The 19,571-nt window shown below is 37.8% G+C and overlaps 1 protein-coding gene across 2 annotated transcripts in view; it reads right to left on the bottom strand.

Annotated features, from left to right (window-relative positions):
• Window positions 1–635: 635 nt before the first annotated feature.
• aff4 (AF4/FMR2 family, member 4) overlaps window positions 636–19,571 on the bottom strand; it is a 51,589-nt gene continuing 32,653 nt past the window's right edge. For both annotated transcript variants that reach the window (XM_041800829.1, XM_041800828.1), the window contains exons 6-21: window positions 18,481–18,508; window positions 18,301–18,364; window positions 17,995–18,087; window positions 15,516–15,651; window positions 14,494–15,247; window positions 14,177–14,328; window positions 13,483–13,568; window positions 11,197–11,431; window positions 10,779–10,876; window positions 10,351–10,414; window positions 8,206–8,342; window positions 7,471–7,542; window positions 7,217–7,310; window positions 7,027–7,070; window positions 6,425–6,642; window positions 636–4,497 (exon numbers count right to left, since the gene is read on the bottom strand). In XM_041800829.1, coding sequence (XP_041656763.1) covers window positions 4,370–4,497; window positions 6,425–6,642; window positions 7,027–7,070; window positions 7,217–7,310; window positions 7,471–7,542; window positions 8,206–8,342; window positions 10,351–10,414; window positions 10,779–10,876; window positions 11,197–11,431; window positions 13,483–13,568; window positions 14,177–14,328; window positions 14,494–15,247; window positions 15,516–15,651; window positions 17,995–18,087; window positions 18,301–18,364; window positions 18,481–18,508 — 2,403 coding nt within the window. In that variant the 3' untranslated portion in view covers window positions 636–4,369. The remainder of the gene's footprint in view (window positions 4,498–6,424; window positions 6,643–7,026; window positions 7,071–7,216; window positions 7,311–7,470; window positions 7,543–8,205; window positions 8,343–10,350; window positions 10,415–10,778; window positions 10,877–11,196; window positions 11,432–13,482; window positions 13,569–14,176; window positions 14,329–14,493; window positions 15,248–15,515; window positions 15,652–17,994; window positions 18,088–18,300; window positions 18,365–18,480; window positions 18,509–19,571) is intronic.

Here is a 19,571-nt window from a genome sequence, read left to right as displayed (position 1 = left end):
TTAAGCAGAAATAAGGCTCAATGTAAAAACTGTAGCTAACAAACCCCATAAGTATGATTAAAGTGTTTAAGGGTAAAAAACTGAACAAAATTGGGCTTATACTATTTATAACTCAAAAATTCTATAATTCAGTTAAATTTACCACTGGATCACACTTTTTTCACACAACCTGTGACAACATCAATCAACACTATTGTCTTATCATACTATATAATTATTATGTGTCAAGAAAATACCCTTACTATAGTTCCTAGATGAGTTGGCCATATGTCTTAATAGAGAAAATATTTTACATCCTTAAATGTGTTTTTGCTCCTCAATTTTTCATGCTAATCATGACAATTAGCTCTACTATTCACCTTTTTGATGTGAGTTTCAACAACTTATCATAGTTAGTTATGATCTTAGGGCCAAAGAGATGTAAGACTGCATTTCCTTGAGAAACAGGAAGTTTGAGACACTTTGGGCCACTGCTGATTGGTTGGACTGTGTGATGTCACTTTCCATGACTTTGGCTGAGAAAAATCATTCTGGTTCTACGGTATCACAGAGATAGGGGGGAGCCACAAATAAAGTCGACTTTAGTGATCATATATGGTTCCCCGTCCAATAAGGGGATAAATAAGAGACACTTCTTTAAACATATCCATATATATTTTATTCTCAATACGGCAAAATACAAAGAATATTTAGGACAGACTCTCATTAGTCACAATTAATACTCACTTCACAAGAATGCTTTTAAATTACATAACCTAAGTTTGTAGATCAAACTCATGAGTACCTTTTTTCATATTGCATCCATCATATATAGTATCTCTATCATCAGTTCTTTTAAAACTATTCCAATTTAGACTATTGTACATAGTGTATGCTGCTGGTCTCACTTTAGAGACGACTTTTAGAAAAAAGATGTTATACAACATACTGTATAAACTGCTACAACTGTTCTGACCTGTAGAGAAATACCTCTGTTTCAAAAGACATGTTGGACCAATTGTTCAAAAGGGACAAATAGTAAATACATCTTTCTCATGAGGAAACAACAGACGTGATTTTACACAACAGACTGAGTACACAATCCATCCATCCCATGAGATCCACAATATACATTTCATGAAAAGTACACGCCTCCATATCAAATACAGAGAAGACAAAATATTCGCACTTGGATCTAGAGACATTATGATTATGTGGCGACCATGATACTGAAAGACAGTAAAGCAGAAGACGAAGTTTACAAGCACAGTTAGAAAAAAAGTCAGAGAAATCAATCTGATATACAGTGTTAAGAGACTGGCATGTCATCTGTAACAGCTTGGAAGAAGAAGAAGAAGAAAACACAAAAGCCCACAGAGAAAAAAATGTGCATAAAGTATCTCACAAAATGTATTTACAGCATTTTTAAATTTCAATAAAAATGTCAACCTGTAGTAGAAATTCACCCTTAAAGAAATGTTATATTTACAATTTATACATTTGTATTTAAATAGAAACATGCAAGTGTTAACATCTTCCTACTGAATGTCAGAAAAGAAAAGAAAAAGAAGTCATCTTACCCTGGATTCGTTCAAGTTAGAATTAATATTAATTACTACTTACAATGAAATCTCATCATGAACAACCCCTATACATTTACATCTTCCTATTTCATAAAAGGTTTCTCCTTAAAATGGTAAAAATAGAAAAAAAAATATTAAGCAAGGGGGCAGAAAAATAAATAAGTGTGAGTAGCAAACTGTTAAAAATTATTTCAACGCAAATTTTGTACATTAGACTACAAGAAAGTGTAGGGAACACAAGGCGCAGACCTGTACTTACAAAGTGTACCAGTGTATGAAGACATTAACTGGGCTGGCAAAACCCAAAGAGGAATTCCTATGAGAAAAGTGGCCTCCAGCTTTAAGTACAAAATGGCTCAAGCCATCTGTGTTTGGTTATAAAAACAGATCTATATACATATATATACTAAACTGGTACACAAAAAATTGTAAAAGCTAAAGGCATTGGACACTTGAGTTTAACAGGTTTCTCACTGAGGCAAAAAAGGGGAAAATCCCAAGCCTAGTTTTTTTCCCCACACAGAACACACTCCTTGTCTTTCTCATTTTTTCTTTTTATTTGTAAAAATCCTGCATAGATTAAAAATAATACCTCCTCTGACTTTCTCTTTAACAAGTGCAAGAGGAAATAACAGTATCCCCTCCTACAATAAAGGCCAGGGAGCCAGTGAAGGTTGGTGAATTACAAAAGAAAGAAAAAATAGTCAAACCTGGGCCAAAGAGTAGGATTTACATGTTTTTTGGATGTGAACAGGTGCAAGATGAGGTGCAAATTTAGAGGGGAGACCAAATTGTGTATGAAAATAAAGGAAAAGTGCTTTCATACATCTCCAGCTTCTGGCACTTTCTTACTGTTCTCTCATTTATTAACCAGTAGTGTATTTGGATACTGTTTGGCCCAGGCTTACATTATTCCAGCATGTTTTATAAAGGAGTGTGAGGGGGAAAAATGACCATCCTTTATGTTAACCAAACACCCAATCATCTCTCTAAAAGAAGTGGCAATGTTAGAGTCTTAACTAAAACCAGTCATGCTTATTTCCCTTGACAATGACTCATAATTTAAACATCTGACAGAAATGTTCAAATCTTGGCAGAGGGTGTTACTCTGCTACGTTTTACCTTTCCTGTAGTACCACATTTACAACCACTAGCTGAGGCATTTCTTACCCACTGTCTCGTAATACAAGCATAATTAAGATTACAAATTTAAATAAGAACAATTACATATACAAATACTTAGCATCTTAAAACCCATGTTTAACCCTGCTTTAAAAGTATGCATTTGAAAAGTTATACTTCTGTTTGGGCCAAAGACAAAAAAAAACTGCTTGGTATATAAATAAAATCTATATTGGCCATTATACTCTACCTTTGAAATATATAATAATATATTTAAAACTCTTTGTTCTATAAATGCAACACTGCTAAGCTGCATCACTGAACTTTTTCCCATCAGACAAATTGTACTTTTCCTCTGCCAAATGAGCTGCCCCCACCTCTGCTCCCTCCCCCCTACTCAGGCCCAGTTTCTATAAACTGCATTGTCAGTAACTGCATCATATCTGTGGAAATGATTTCAACACCTTAGACACTCCCTGCTGATCATTACAAAAATACACTCTGAGCAAACAAGGGGATCAAAAGAAGAATAACACTGTCTGGAAGTGACTTATCTTTGAGGAAATTTCACAATGAACAATGTAGCTACATGCATAAAATCAATTCAAAGGAGGAGGCGTTTAATCAGGAGCTTCGAAGACAGAAAATCTCTTAGAGAGAACATTTACATGATGAATTTTATTAAGGCCAGGAGTCTAAAAGCCCCCAATAGTGGCCCCTGGAGGCCATGCTACTCCTTACATCAAACAAGACCAACATCAGGTTTTCCAACTGGGCTAAAAGTAGTTCATGATCCTGGATTATTAAATTAAAAACTTAAACACTGATCAATACATTTATAATAAGTGTATACGAGGGTTTATTTTCTGCTGTGCACAGTAGCCCTTTCCTAGAGTCCTTAAATCTTGTGGCCATGCTCCAAGCTCATGCACCAGGAGACTCTGAAGGAAAGATAAGTATAGATGGTTATTTTATCTGCAGCCAACACCATATCTACTCCTTAATGTCAAATGCTTGGAAAGGACCCAACTTAGAACTGAAAGACTGCACTAAAAACATGATTGATGCCAGCTTTCAGACCTGCTATATGTCAAAAAATATATTAAATGACTTAAAGCAAGAGGAAAAAAAAGATGTACTCAGAAATGAGGGGTGGCTGTTTGTTTTCCTGTAGCTCACATACAAGGCACAAAAATGATAAAGAGAAACCTTCATTTTAAAGCACCTTTGGTGTTCATGGGAGGTACTTTGGTGAAACAAAGTCAAACAGAACGATAGAAAAACCAAAGTAGCCTAAAAAACAAACCCAATTTGTACGCATATACATATTCCCCCAGTGCTTCCATGCTGAATCAATAAAAACACTTTATAATGCCGATAAATGAAGCGTGGCCATTTTTGTTCCTGTGCTGCAGTTCGGATGCTTCTCCCTGTGTGGAGCAGTCGACGGTGTGAGATGCTCAAAGTTGCTCAGTGTTTTTGGCAAGCTGGTGTAGGAAATGGACACAGTGTTGGAGATATGTCTGAGAGGTCCATCACATGTGTGTCTGTCTGTGGACTTTGTATGCAGGTGAGTACAGTACTTTTATGTCTGCGAGCGTGCTTGTGTGTCTCTGAGCACACGTAGCTGAACACAGGAGGCTGAGGTGTGGCTGTGGAAGCAGCGTGCAGAGAGCCAGTCCTCGCTAGGGATTTAGCTTAGCGTCCAGGCGCAACCAGTGGAGGCCCTGCCGTGTGTAACGCACCAGTTCTGTCATGCTGCTGGTGTTGAAGATGAGGGGACCCATCACCTTGTCCAGCTCCGAGAAGAACTCTGGAAACACAAACGCTCAGCATCAGTTTATTAAACAGTGAAGGTCGGATTAGCAAGATATTGTTGTGACTGCATTTTAAACAATACATCTGTACTGCTTTCTCAAAACAGAGGTATGTTCATTAGCACTTCATTGTTCCATTTATTTTCTTTCTTTCTTTCACTTTTACCATTAAGCAGAGGGTCAATCAGAAAAAAAAACCCTAAAATGAGATGTGCTATTGGCATGGCCTTGGTTTTACATTTACCCTAAAACCCTAGAAGGACATTCCTAAAAGTATAAAAAACTGCCTTTATTTTTTATACTCTGCCAAGCAATTAAGTTGAAGTTTCTAGATTGTTCTGTGTCATGACAGCTGAATGTAGCTCAATGAGGAGGTGGAAGATATAGTTGTAAACTGACATATTTGAAAGAATGAGTTACTCTTAATAAAAAAAGTAAGAACCTATAAAAGGAACAAAGAAAGGACAGGAAGGATATAATACCAAAAGACAGTAACAGGCATGCAGTCCCCTAATCGACTGCAGATGTAGTTGTTCTCTTGGACATAAAAAAAAATAAAAATAAGCCAGATACAATAAAGTCCCCTCTAGGTGTTCCTGCAAGATCCCCATCTCGAAACTGGGACGGATGTTGAGACAGGAGTGACCTTGACTTTGACCATAAAAGATCTTATTGGTTCTTCTTTATTTAAAGTGGACATTGGTACAAAAATTTAAGACCGACCCTTAAGGCAGTCCACTGATATTGCTCTCATGAGACCAGGATAAGTAACCTTTGAAAACATCTGTAACTCGCTCTTAAATGCACACGTACTCCGCTTTGTCTTTAACCTCCTGAGACCAGAGCTTTTGTTTCTAATGCATTTTTAGTTTCTCCCACTTGTTTAGGATGAGTAGGTCCTGATGACTTTGTAAAGCTCAGCGTCATCTGAACATTTTTTGGCAAAAGTGATGCCCACAAAGGTCCTATTTCTACAAAAAATACAGTACTGAATCGGTTTTGGAACAGATATTTTGTCTATGAGTCGGCCAGTCGGTCAATAGTCTCATTTTTCTTATTTTATTTGGACCACAAGAAGTGGTTGAGGCCAAGTATGAGCAAAATTTCCACAGAAATTTCAGAATTTCTTGTAAGATTCCTTTAAAAAAAAAAACAAGAAAATTCCATAAAATTTCGATTAAATTTCTTTTTTTTAATTCAACAGAAATTCTTACACATCACATAAAAAGTTTCCCAAAAAAATCTACAAATATCCCCTAAATTTTTCAGTGAAAGTCCTCATCATAAAGCCTCAACATCCCAAGACAATTTTTCCTTAAAATTTCATATAAATTGCTGAAACTTTCAAAGCAAATTCCTCTTACGCAAACTCCTCCTCAAATTTCTTATTAAATTCCAAGAACTTTACAAAACTTTACTAAATTCCATGAAAACTGCCCTAAACATCCAAACAAATTCCCTAAAATTTCCATGACAATTCTTTCAAAATCTAGAAGCAAACTCTCCCCAAAATTCCCAATCAATTCCCAAAAATGTACAGATAAATTCCCCAATTTTTCCTGAAAATACCTGAAAATTTACAAATTCCCCCAAACATCTTTAAAAGTTTCCTCGAATTCCCATAAAAATGCAAGAAAAAAATACAAAGCAAATTTACCCCAAAACTTCAGATGAAACTCTGCAAAAGACACAAACATATGCCAAAAATATCTATGAAAATACCTACAAGCAAATTCTCTTCTGACACCCTGGACAATTATCTCAAAAATTATAATGGAGGACATTATTACTGTGCAGCAGGAAAGCCCGAATGTAATGCCCTCATGTGTGCATGCAGGGTGTCAAGAGGTTAAAGACTAAAAACAGTGCAGAAAAATGTTTTTTAATGGAGCAATAATGAAACATAAAGCAACTCTAGTTTACCTTTCTGCTCCTTTGAAAGCTGCTCTGCCTGGTCCCAGACCTCAGTGGCATACAAGAAGTTGGAAGTGACCTGGACATAACTGGCAGCCATTTGATGGATACGCTGAGGTATAGTTACAGAAGAACTGGCGCTGCTACTGCTGCTCACTGTTGAGTAGCCACCGGCTGTGCCCGGTGACAGCTTAGGAGACACTGGAGAGGGCATACCTGCTGCCTTGCTGCATTCGGAGACAGACAACAGACTGATTAGGAGAGCTTCTACTGGTTGACAAATCTAAGATGTAAGATTTTGGCTGTGAAATATCCTAAGCAATAACTGCAAAAAAATGTTAAAACATTTCTGTATAGTTTAATTGCCACCCAGTAAGAAATGGCAGCTTCAGAGTATTCTCAAATCAGATAAACTGAAGAATCTGAAAGTGTGTAAGCAAAAACCAAAAATTATTTAAGAAGTTCTCTGCACTTTTTTTGTATCATGGGTCAAGCTCTTAAACTTCGAGATAGATAGCCCAGTATATTGCTTTATTTTTGTGAATGCCAACACCATTTACTCATTTCCTTTACTTCAAACCCTCACACATCAAAAGGAGGCCATGACTTACTTTCCCATTCCAGGAGAGGGAGCCTGGGTGTTACTAAGGGAATTCTATTGAAGCAAAAAGAGAGAGGAAGAACATTATGTACACAGGCAGGAAGCAGGTTATACATTCACAGACAAACAACATACAAGGAATGTGCTCTAGAAGATTTGCCAGGCACAATATGATTTCAGATTCAAGGAAATATGTGTACCTTTAAGTGTTCAGTGAGTGTTTTGGAGTATTTTAGTGCACTATCTTTCCTCAGCTTAAATAACCGCAAGTAGAGGAGAGACTGGCATCGAAGGCTGGAAAGAGAAACACGTTGATTGATTTAAAACTTGCCATGAAATAAATGATCAGAAGTGTGTAGACTGCTTGAATTCACAACATGATTTGGAGGTTTAAGACATGACCACTGCTGAGCATGAGATGGATCCATTATGAGATGTCAATAAACTGACTTACCAAAGCACTGCTAGCCTCTTGTCTGCTGACGTAGCATCTGGAGCCATGTAGCTTTTTAACTTCATAGTGTATCTGAAAAAGAACAAAATGTGAAGTCTTTTAAAGAAAACACCCATTACAGCTGTAGTTAGCGATTTATTTTTAGTGTAGTATGCCCACAAAAACAACACAACCCGTCAGGGTCCTGTTATTAAAGCCATCTAACAGAATAACACACTTCTGCATCGCCTCCTCATGCTGCACTCTCACTTGAGGAAAACCAGAAAGGGGCGATGCTCCAGCCAATGAGGAGGCTAGTACTCGCAGCCAATAACAGCTCAGGACGGAGGGAGCGTTCCTGTTGCCCGCTGTAGTTGGTGCGCTTGGGTCTCAGCTCAGTGAGAAGTTGATACAATGGTGGAGTTACCAACGGTGTTCCTATGTAGAATTTGTTCATTCTGAGACGAAGTATTGTCTAACCTGTAATTTGCCCATTGATTTCAGTGGAAAAGCGGTGCACATTCGCAAGTAGGTATGTGAGAAGAGGGGCGGAGCTACGGAGCCCAAACACGGTGAAGAACAGGAAGGGAGGGGGGAGTAGAGTTGATTCTACACGGTTCTCATTGAATGCTACATACTCGAGCTTTAAGTTCATCATAGATCTTTTTCAGACTTGTACAACATTCAACATAAGGCAAGCTCATTGTACACATAACAGCTCAACTCTGTGAAACTGGTCTGGATTTTCATCCTTACTTGATAAGTTCCACAGTTTCTGCATACATAGGGAAAGGAGACTTGGACTCTTGGGCGCTCTTTTCCAGAGCATTCCCACACTCAACGAAAGACACCACAGCATCCAGGTAGTAAACCGCCTTATCAAAACGGTCCAACTGTAAAAGAGGAGACAGAGAGAGACAAATTAAAAACACGTCCATCACATGAGAGTAAAAGTCTGTTTGCATGCATCTATCCTTTGCTAAGGCCATGTCACAGACCAAACACCTGGGGCTTACAGCAACTCTATTTTCAGTAATTACTAAATGTGTATCCAAATGGATTGGCAGATGAACTGCCATCCAGTAACACTGAAGAACATGAAAAGTGGGTCCATACTGAGAAAATGTAAAATATTCCTTTATGACAAAACACTTATTTTTCTTAATTCATTCCGTTCTTTTTTCCTGCAAGTAATTTATTTCTCATGTTTTCTTAATCTAAAATAAATCAATATATTTATGATTTTTTTCTCATACCTTTCTTAACCTAACTTATTGTTTTCCCTGGTATCTTTAGAAAAACAGTCATTGTTAAAAAATGTATGCCTTCAACCCTAATTATTTTCTTCTTTTCTGCATCATCCCATTCTCTCTTCTCCATTTCCCTCTTTCCTCCCTAAACTCTTTCCTCTATTCCTTTTCAACACAAACACAGCGTCAGCAGATGACTGTTTGACGTTAGTCTGGTTCTGCTGGAGGTTTATGCCTGTAAAATGGTAGTTTTTTTCTGCCTATTGAAACTCTGCCAAATGTTGTTTAGTGATGAGCTCATGGTGGATTAATGTTGGGTTCTTCTTTGTAAATCATGTAACAGGTCTAACCTGCACTCTATATAATTGTCTTGAGATTACACTGGTTATAAACTGGCTCTGTACAAATAAGGAATGATCGATTGACCAAGACACAGAGTTGGTTGGGCCCCTGAAAAACCAGTGAAAGGGTGCACCTCGTTTTAATTTATATATGATGTCAATGCATTAGTGCTAGCATCAGGACTAACAGTTACTTTATCATGGAGCTGAAAAGTACGATGCTGAAACTGTCTTAACACTTTTCACCACTTTTTCTACCCATTTTTCCGCTTAAAAAACACTTTTTGGCAACTTTAACCAATTTTCACCATGTTTGTTTTACCAGTTTTAGCCCATATTTGCAATTTTTGCCACTTCAAACCTACTGCCACTATTTCCCCATTGTTGCAAAAGTGAGCCCATTTTTCCCCTTTTTGCAACTTTCAACCCATTTTGCCAGTTCGATGCCACTTTCAACCCATTTCACACCCTCTCTTACACTTAAAGACAAGTTTTTGCTGCTTTTTTTTAAAACCACAATCCATTTTTGCCACTTGTTACCCATTTTTTTTTAAATAATTTTGCAATCATCTAACCATTTTCCCACTAAAATTGTCTCAGTTTCTTCTACATTTTTGGCATCATGGAATCTGACATTACTTTTCAAATGGTTTAGTTTAATGTGCCAAGTCACATTGTTATCATGACCTAAAAAGGTAATTCTGTTTAAAGAAAAGAGGTTTACATTCCTAAAAAGATCATATTGTACAACAACATTACTAAAATAAAATTCTCCATAACACAATTCCCTTAGTTTAACATTTGTTTAAATTTAAGGAGACCAGCAGCTGCAACCTTTGTATTATGTTGTATTTCTAAACATCTTTGGGTAATTAAAAGTTTACACCCAGCAGCTGACCAATGTTTTAGTAACTTGGCATGGATTTAACAAGCCTAAATTTGGTGACCGATATGACACATACAGGTAAACATGGTCAGCAGGCCATCTTTCACTTACTCAGGTACAGCAGAAATGTTTTGGGGAGGGTTTTTAAACAGCATGTTCAAAGTTTAGGGAATTTAAAAAAAAACTTGTTTCAGTAAAATCCCAACCAACACAGTAAAATCTGTTTTATAGCATGTATTTCAGACACAGTGTAAACCAGCTCCAAAATAGGTCCTTTGTTCTGACATCAAGCATTAATCTAACCACCAGGAAGTTGTTTTACTCTGAGGTCTAGGCGTTAAGCAATCCTCTCCTCTCTGCTTTGCATGCAGCAACTGATACCATGGCATCTCGATTCCACATGCAAATATTCAAAAGCTCTTACCAGTGCATCTGCATTGTGTTTTAGTTTCTTGGCCTCTTGTAAGTAGTGATCTGCTGAATGCACCCTGAAACAAAAATATACAGGTTAAATAAAACAGTAATTTAAGAGATGGCTTTTCACAACATTGTTTCAAATCAAAAACGATCAAAAAACTTTCTCTGAGTTTCCTTGTTTTTAAAATAAAGATAAAGCCTGACACAAAAGACAAAAACTTCAAGCAATCTACTGCTGCATAAAAATAGAGCTTCCTGACTGAGAGCCTTTTAACATGGAAATTAACGTCATCTCTCCTGCATGCAGGCACATCTATTCATGACCTCCTCAGCCTCTGACGGCTTTATGCATCAAAGGCAACCCTAGATCCCCTCTGCAGTTCTTTCTGCTGTACCCTGCTGGGGGTTATCCACAGTGGAAAGAGCTCCTCTTACCTGTCCTCAAACACCAGCTTGGATCTCTGAGACTTGGAACCGTCAGTGGAGAGTGGCGGCACGGCCAGCTGGTTATCACATCCCTTTGAGGATTTCTCCTGCAGAGACAGCGAGCGAGAGGGAATAAAGTTGCAGGGAAATAAAAAAAGGGGGAAAGGTGTTTGAAGTGAATAATGATATGGAGGAAAAGGTGAGATTGAGGGTACGTGGAGGTAGAAATGTTCTCTGCTGTATATAGATTGGTATTTGGTTCAATGATTAGCTGGTTTAGGGGTTCAATAAAGGCATACATATGAAGAGCTCTGAGAGATAGCTTAAAGTCCTTTGGGAATACTCAGTAAACATGATGAAACACTGAGCTCTTCCAAGTGTGAACAAAGCTTTCAAGACACACAGTGATAAGTTTACTTCCACTAACCTTGCTGTCTCGTGTGCTGCGTCCCTTGTCCTCTCCTTTTCGGTGCTTGGAGGTGGAGTTGCCCTTGGTGCTGTGGCTTCCCTCCTTTCCACTTCCCGTCCCACTGGACAGAGATGTGGAGGACTGGCTGACTGTTCGCTTTCTGCTTGGATGCTCTGCTTTTGGTGTCCGCTGAAGACCTGACATGGAGGGAGAGGGGACTGGCTCCTCTTTCTTCTCCAATGACCTCTTAGACCTGGAGGGATATAAATCATCATTAGCTCCTTTTCACTTATAGACTCCTGAATATTTCTAAAAACTTAAGATTGCTCGCTACTGAATTTTTACTGAGTTGCCATTGAAAACATATCTCTTGAAGGAGACTTCCCGGGTTGGATGGGGAGCAAGACATGCTGATAAAAGAAGAAACTAAGGTATAATGATTAAAACAAGATGATGGATGGAGCTAGGGTGATAGTTTTGCCTTTATATCGATGCTATGTCTACGTCATTTCTTCATAAGATGAGAGTAGCCAAAGTCCATATGCAGCATTGCAGCGTGGTACGAATATTGCTTATAAGTGATGTTTCCCTATTCAACTAAACAGGCACTTATCCAACTATTCTAAAGTGGAGAAAATGCTGAGAAAATAGTCAAATTCTTCACAGGGTTGTTGTGTCAATGGTAGGGCTGACACTTTCAAGTCAGTTCGTTGATTGTGGTAGTTAGTGCCCACCCAGGTAAGAGGTAGGGGGCATGAAGGGAGTAAAAAAACGGCGGGAGCATGTGGCCAAGTGAATGTTATAGATGAGAGTGACCAAAGACAGGAAAGTGAGAGGAGCATGCAGTACTGGGCAAAGTCACAAAAACAGCACTTTTCTGACTGTTTCACAGCCTTAACACTCAAATTAACTTACTGCCAACACATTTTCAACTTAGCACAAAGATGCAGGATTTTTATTGAAGTGGTGCAAGAGTGCTGCCCTCCATCACAGCCTACTCCAGCTGCTTATTCAATCCACCACTCCACAAATACATCGTGTGAAGTCTCTTTATCATCTCATTAAAATGCACACATAAGTGCTAGGGTCTATTAGAGAGCAGAGGACGAGACAGTCATGTCTCCTGGCGTAAAAAAGCCTGAGCTGTGGACTTTGAATGCTGCATAAAATGCACTAGACAGCATAAATGCTGCACGCTGTCTAGTATACGCTCGTAAGTTACACAGCACTGGCCAATTATATCTGAGGTCGTTTTGTAGACTATAAGATTCTGAATAATTATTGTGCCGTGATCACAGAAGTTAAAGTCTTCTATTAGAGGCAGGTGCGCCTCACCAAGATTGACAAGATGATTGACAGGATGCTGAAATCAGTGGTTCACTCAGATCACAGATTAATCAGTGTCGCCATCATACGTATACGTATGTATGTATATGTGTCCATATATTTTTTTGTTATTATCATATCATATAGCCTTTCCTGGATATTTTCATCATTTACTATTTAAACTACCTTTCAACTCCTTTCAATTGTGTTAATTTTGTAGACTTTGTGCTTCAGTTTGTTCTGACTGTGTATGATTTTCTAGGCCTTCTCTGCGTGGTATATTGTTGTTTATTTTATTAATCCCTGAGTTCATACCTCTGCTATGTCTGTTAAAGCACTTTGTAAACATCTGTTTTTAAAGGGTGCTGTATTAGTTAAATTATTAGAATTTGGTGTATAAGTCCCGCTAAACATAGGGAAAAATGAACAATATGGCCCTTCAATATGTGCAATGTGTGAAGATCCACCCATTGCAAGGTGAACTCCTCACATATTAGCTCACCTCAACTTCTTGGGAAATTCTGCAAGGGGATGTAGGAAAAGACTTTTGGGAAATTTCTTGGAGTAATGTGCATGAGTGAAAAGGTATATTGTGACGCGCACAAACTATTCGTTTATTGAAATTTTGACTAATTTGAAGTGGTTCAACATTGATTTCAAGGACTAATTGTTAACAGTTGAAGGATTTCTACTCTGAGAGCACAGCAGAGTCCTCATTAGAATAAAAGGTTAACAGGTGCAGCTTGGAGAGGCTGCGAGGTAATAAACAAACAGCGTCACTAAGCTTTTATAGTGCTCATTAGAGTTTATGGGCTGTCTTTTGTGAATTGTACGAATAGAGAAAAAGACATCTGGCAAGTGTTCATTTGCCTGTAACCAAATTAAGTACTACTGTCATACCAAGTGTGCCAAGTGTTCCTGGTGTGCTGAAGGTTTACTCAGAATGATAATCAGGGGAGAAAAGAAAAGAACACGCACTCTTTACTGCTGTTTTTGTGATGAGACAGGGACTTCTCCTCCAGCTTGCACCGCTTGCTCTCTGGCTTAGTTCCTTCTTCATCGTTCTAAAAGAATTACAAAAAAAGACAACAAAACATCAGTAAAGATAAAAAGCACAGGCCCACTAAGGTTAAGGGAACGACACATTTTGTTTTAAAGAGGAAGGGATTTGAAGACAAAAGCACAAAAGCTTCCTTGAGGAGATGCAGTACAACTGTCTGTTAATGCTTTTTTTAACTCTGTTTCATCATAAAAAATCACAGTCTTTTTCTCAGGTACTTTCCCAGCTCCGATTAAAAAAATAAGCTACAGAATTTCTCATTTTGGGTCTCAACCAGAATTTAATCAATTGTTCCTAAGCTCAAAGGTATTTTCTCTCTTTTATGGGACTCTGTTTGAGGTTATTTTAGGAGTAATGGGATCCTGTTGGAGGGCATGCACAAATAGAACAATCGCATAATCCCATGATCAAAACAAAACATCCGAGAAGTTCATTTAGGGTGCAGACGCACTGAATATTACAGCAAAGGGTTTGGATTATCACTAAAAAATTTCTGTTAAAAGAAAAGAGCACTGAAAACACATTAAGCTCTCCATTAACTTCTCTTTTAAAGTAATCTACATGAATGGAATGAATACAACAGGAATTAAGTCTACTTTTGTTGTCTCATACCTTGTGTTTCCTCTTTGCCTTACTAGAACTCTTTTCAGAGCTCTGCTTGCTGAAGTCTTTGCTGTCCCGGTCTAAAGAATCATCCCTCTCCACTTTTATCTCCACAGGTTCCTTGTAGGGCCGCCCCGGGATCCTAGACAACAAGCTGAGATCTACAGGAAAGAGGGAGGAAAGGGAAGGGAAGGTTTAACTTTGTCCAAAGTAAAGAAAAGCTTCAGGAGTGTGCACTCCAGCTAGACAAGAGCAAATTGAGAGCACAGACTACAGTGAGATAATGTATCATACCACCTCTCTTGTTCTGAGCTGTTTCCACTCACCTATCTTCACAAGAAGAACCTGCTGCTGAGGCTGCCTCGCAGGGTATCGCTCCTCTGGATCACTGAGAGGAGACAGCAGCTCCTTCTCCTCCATCGGAGAAAACACACACACAGGTGTCCTAATGCTCTCTGTGTATTTGGGCGTCTGTGACGAGGATGGTATGCTGTCATTTCCCTCAGAGTCCGATGATGAAGGGTCCGTGTCAAGAAACTCCCGAGACTTCTGGGAAGTCTTAGTGGGTGCCTTAGCCTTGCGTTTGTCTGCAGTGGTGGTGACAGCAGGTGCAGTTGGCCTTGGAGAGGATTTAGGCTCCTTTTTGATGGTTGGCTTTCGAGAACCTTTAGTAGGAGCTTTGGGCCGATGAGGAGGGATCTCAGGAGCTGGCTCACTCTCCACCCTCAGACCTCCTTTGGGTTCCTCTACCACTGGAGGCTTTTCAGACTTTTTAGGTTGTTTCTTACCGACACTCCTTCGTGCATTCGTGCCACCCTCGCTCTGAGCGGGGGATTTTTGCCTGCCTCGGCCACCCTCGGCACCTTTCTGCGCCGCTCGTAGGTCCCTGCTTGGCGTGGGCGTTGTAGAGTCTTTTGAACTCCCCCCCTGGCTGCTGTAGCCGCGTCCTGAGCTGCTATCTCTGCCTTCCTTCTTACACTTTGTTGGGACATTGTTGTCCACCGGAGAGGCTGGGGAGAACTGCTTCGCCTTCTTGAACCAGTTGTCCAGCTGCCACTTGTTGGCCATTGGCTGTTCAGGCTGAAGGGAAGCACAAGAACAGTGAGTTTTTAAAAAACTGCTTTTGAATAAAAAAACAAAAAATAAAAAAATAAAGTAAGCAGCTGGCCAAAAAGACAAAATATAAATACATGATACTCTGGTCAGGAGAATAATCAGTACTTTTGACCAAACTAAAAGGTGGACAAGGCTATGACCGGTTACTTTTACTGAAGTTTAGAGTTGATAAATTACTCATTTTTAATAAGTAACAATACAGTGTTTGACAAAGTTATTGCTGAGTCATTACTTCAGGAGAGGCGGGCCGTGGGTGCTCATTGCCTTCGCTGTCTGTCGTGCTGCTTTCACTCTCGCTGTCTGAGCCTGAGCTGGTCTCTGAGCCGCTGTGGCTGCTCGAGTCGTCCCTGGATTGCTCGGCTCCTTCGCTGTTGTTGTTGTAATGGGGGAGATAAAAACAGTCTTTTACAAAAATATGTACAGCCCACTCTTAGTTGTGTTTGTCACTCATTAAAAGATAATTAAAAACAGTTTCAACGTATCCTGGGTTGAAACCCTTTTGTCATATTTCCCGTAAACTTTTCAGTATAAAAGCTGAAAACAAATCTATTCACTCCATGTCATCAAGCAAGTGTTTAACCCTTTATAGGGCACTCAATAAAATACTTGGAAATACAAAATTTAAGCCCTAGAATATTATTGATGGACATCCAGATACCTTTTACTTTTGTCATTTAATTTTTTTTTTTTTCACAATTATCGTGAAAAGTTTCATATGGTTCTTTACCCATTTATGTGAAAAAAAAAAACAAACAAACAAAAAAAACATTAAGTGTATACATATTAACCCATTAAAGCCCGAAAACACAAATTATAGCCAGAAAATTCTCATTTTTTGGGACAGAAATGTTTACTTCACTTTCCACTGAAATCCAAAAAATCCAAATTTACATAAAGCTTAACATATATGTTTTTGTATCTCATTTGATACATTAGGTGTTTTTTCTAACTGATAATCCACTTGAGGGCATTTTTATCATTTATCAGATTGTATTCAAAGTTTTTTAGTAATTCACTGATCGTATTGATCAGATAGAGGTATCATAAAAGTATGTAACAAATGTGATACAACAGGCTTTAAGGGGTTAATATGTCAATGATAGAAAATAAACACAGAGTCTTATGAGTATTTACTTGCACATTGAAAAGTTATTTCACTACAAAATATTTATTTTAAAAGACATGGTGAGGGTGCCTTCAGATTCTGACCTCTATTCGAGGCACGATATGACTAACTTCAGAATACTGTATAAGTAATCTAGGTACAATATGATTCATCTTTAATTCCAAAAAGAAACCTATAAGAATTACAAATATTAATAAATAAGTGACTTTCAGCTGTGACAAGGTCCATGATAAAAATAAAAACTTATTTACACCATTTAAGTTAAATGAAATGGTTAAACTGTTGTAAAAATGTCAAAAATCATGTATATTTTCAATCTATACTACTTTTTTCCATATAAATCCACCACAAAACATAAAAAATATCAATTAATTTAAGCTGAAATAAGACACAGTAAAAAAGAAAAACTAACATAAATTAAATAAGTACAATAAAACTGTAAAGGTTATAAAACTGACCAAAAATCACACCCATTTTACTATTTATATCTTGAAATTTTCTATAAATGAGTAACATAAAACTGGATCACTCATTATTTTTTTTAATAAACGTGTGGCAACACTGAACTTCACAACAGAGTACTATTATCCTTCATAGTAATTAATTATTTGTCAAGAAAATACCCTTAGTATGATCTATCGATGAGTTGGCCAAATGTCTTAATATAGACACCATTTACACCCCTAGGCAGGCATATGATCAAATATGGTTCCTCCATTTTTCACACTAAAATTGCAGTCATTTTTAGAAATCCTTAACAACCAAAACCTATCATGACATTAAGCACTACTGTACAACTTTACGATGTGTAAGTTTCATCAACTTATTATGGTTAGTTGTGATTTTAGGGCCATTTGTTTGGGACCAAAAGGTACATAAGACTGCATTTTTCAATTTCTGGAGGAAACAGGAAGATTGAGATGACCTGGGCTACTAGTGATTAGTCAGATGCTGTGATGTCACTTTCCATGACATTGAGGCCAAGATGGAAATTGACTGAAGTGACCATAAATGGTTCCTTGCCCCAAAAAGGGTTAATATCCTTAAAATTTTTGGCCATCACCCTATACCAAAGGAGTATCCTTAAGCATTAAATAGAGCTAATGATCACAGCTTAAATTCTATGATTTGAATGTAATTCTGACATTCTCTGCTGTGTTTTTTTTTCAAAGAAAGTCCATAAGATCCTAAATATCAAGCTGCAGCAGAGCAAAAACAGTATTTAAGTTGATAATAGAATACTTCCTTGAAAGGACAGATACTGTTAACATTTCACCATAGATTATGGATGTATTTTTGTATGTGTGATAAATAAATGTGAACTTGACTTTGACATAACACTTAATCCAGCCGTCCTTCAGAAACACAGTCTTGTTTTTTCAGTTTTGACTTCTTCTTTTCACAGACACTGAAACAGCATCTTTTGGTTTATGACAGAACATTATGTGTGGTTGACATTGACAATAACCACCATAAAGTCACATGACCTGTCCATCATATCTTTCAAGATAAAGAGCACACAACACAATAGAACTGCAGTGGCCTAAAAATTAAACTCAAGGTTACACATTTCTTTGAGTTTTACCTTGCTGATGGGTTTCTTGAGGGGTTCTTGGCAGAGTCCTGTTCCCCATCACTATCCTCACTGCTGCTCAGCTTCAGGTCATCTTCAAGCATACTGAGAAACAGGAAAGATATTCTATTCACCTGTCTTTTTATTGTTACCATTTATCTTTTCTAAATAACTTTCTGAGGCTTTACATGCATGTCTGGTTACTGGCCTAGCTCATCGTGAATATTTGAATTAGTTTCCTGATCCCTGTTGTCTGACTCAATACTTGGAAAACTATAAACACAGGCTTAAGATGAAAGGAAAGGATGAAGCACTCACGTGGGCTGGTCGTCGCAGGCTTTGGGCTGGTGGCTGCTCGAGCTTTTGGAAGAACTGCCTCGCTCTGAAAATCACCCAAACAACACTAATGAGCAACACATGACTGAATATAAACATACAGAAATAATTACTTAGTTAAGGTTTGATTAAGGTGTGAATCAGAAATGTGTTTCAACTCACTGTGTCCACTTGGAAAAGGATGAGAGTCCTGGATTCAAAAAAAGAAAAAAAAAAAAATTCAGAATTCTTTTCATCAACAAATGTATAATTTCATCCATAATCAGGAAGTTTGTTCATGAAATCTGAGGAGAATCATTAATTAAGTTAATTAATCAATCAAAAGAGAACATTTCTGCTTAACCTCCTGAGACCTGAGCCTTTGTTTGGAATGCATATTTAGTCCCTCCCACTTATTTGGGATCAATAGGACCTGATCAGTTCAGAAGCTCAGCCTGGTCTTTGAACAGGAAATAGTTCTGATCAAAAAATTACGTCATCCAATCTCCATATCTTTCTGCAGAAAATAACACACTGGATCAGTTTTACCACAGATGTTTTGACTGTGTCAGCAAGGTGGTCAGATGCTGGGGGTCTTGAGTCATTAAGAAATGGTGTCAGTCATTGAGGGAGGAATGGTGGAGATATTTTTCTTGTTATTTTGATGAAAGATCACAAAGACTTGTTAAGGCCAAGCATCAACTAAACTAACTACTACTTACCACCAAAAGTTCAAAATTTCTTGTTTTTTTTTCTTTTCAAATCCACTCAAATTCCCTAAAATTTCTGTGCAAAATTGTTAAACATATGTTCAAAGCTTCCCATAAAAAGTGCCCCAAAAATTCTTTCAAAATTTTCCCATACTGTTTCAATGAAATGTCACAATCACGCCTAAACATTTCAGTTTAAAAAATCCCTAAATTTCCATGTAAGTTCCTGAAAATTTTCCAGAAAATTTCCCTAAATTCCACAGCAAACTCTAACATTTCTTTTAAATTCCCCAAAATCAACAGATACATTGTCCCAAATTTTATAAAAATGAAAATTCTCCTAGACATCAAAACCAGTGTAATGATATTTCAAAAAGACACCCCTCCCTTAAATTCCCAGACAAATTCCCCAAAATTCAAAATATTTTTTTCCAAATTACCATGAATTAACCAAGAAGTTATAAAGCTAAATAAAATTTAAAAGCAAAATTTCCATGAAAAAAGCCAAAACACTCAAAGCAGGTTTCCCCTAAAACCTCCAACGAAACTATCCAAAATATATAA

The sequence above is a fragment of the Cheilinus undulatus genome, linkage group 12 (genome assembly GCF_018320785.1).
Source record: "Cheilinus undulatus linkage group 12, ASM1832078v1, whole genome shotgun sequence".
NCBI classification, from domain to species: Eukaryota; Metazoa; Chordata; class Actinopteri; order Labriformes; family Labridae; genus Cheilinus; species Cheilinus undulatus.
The sequence above is the reverse complement of the archived record's forward strand: the minus strand, read 5'-3'. Positions and strand labels throughout refer to the sequence as shown.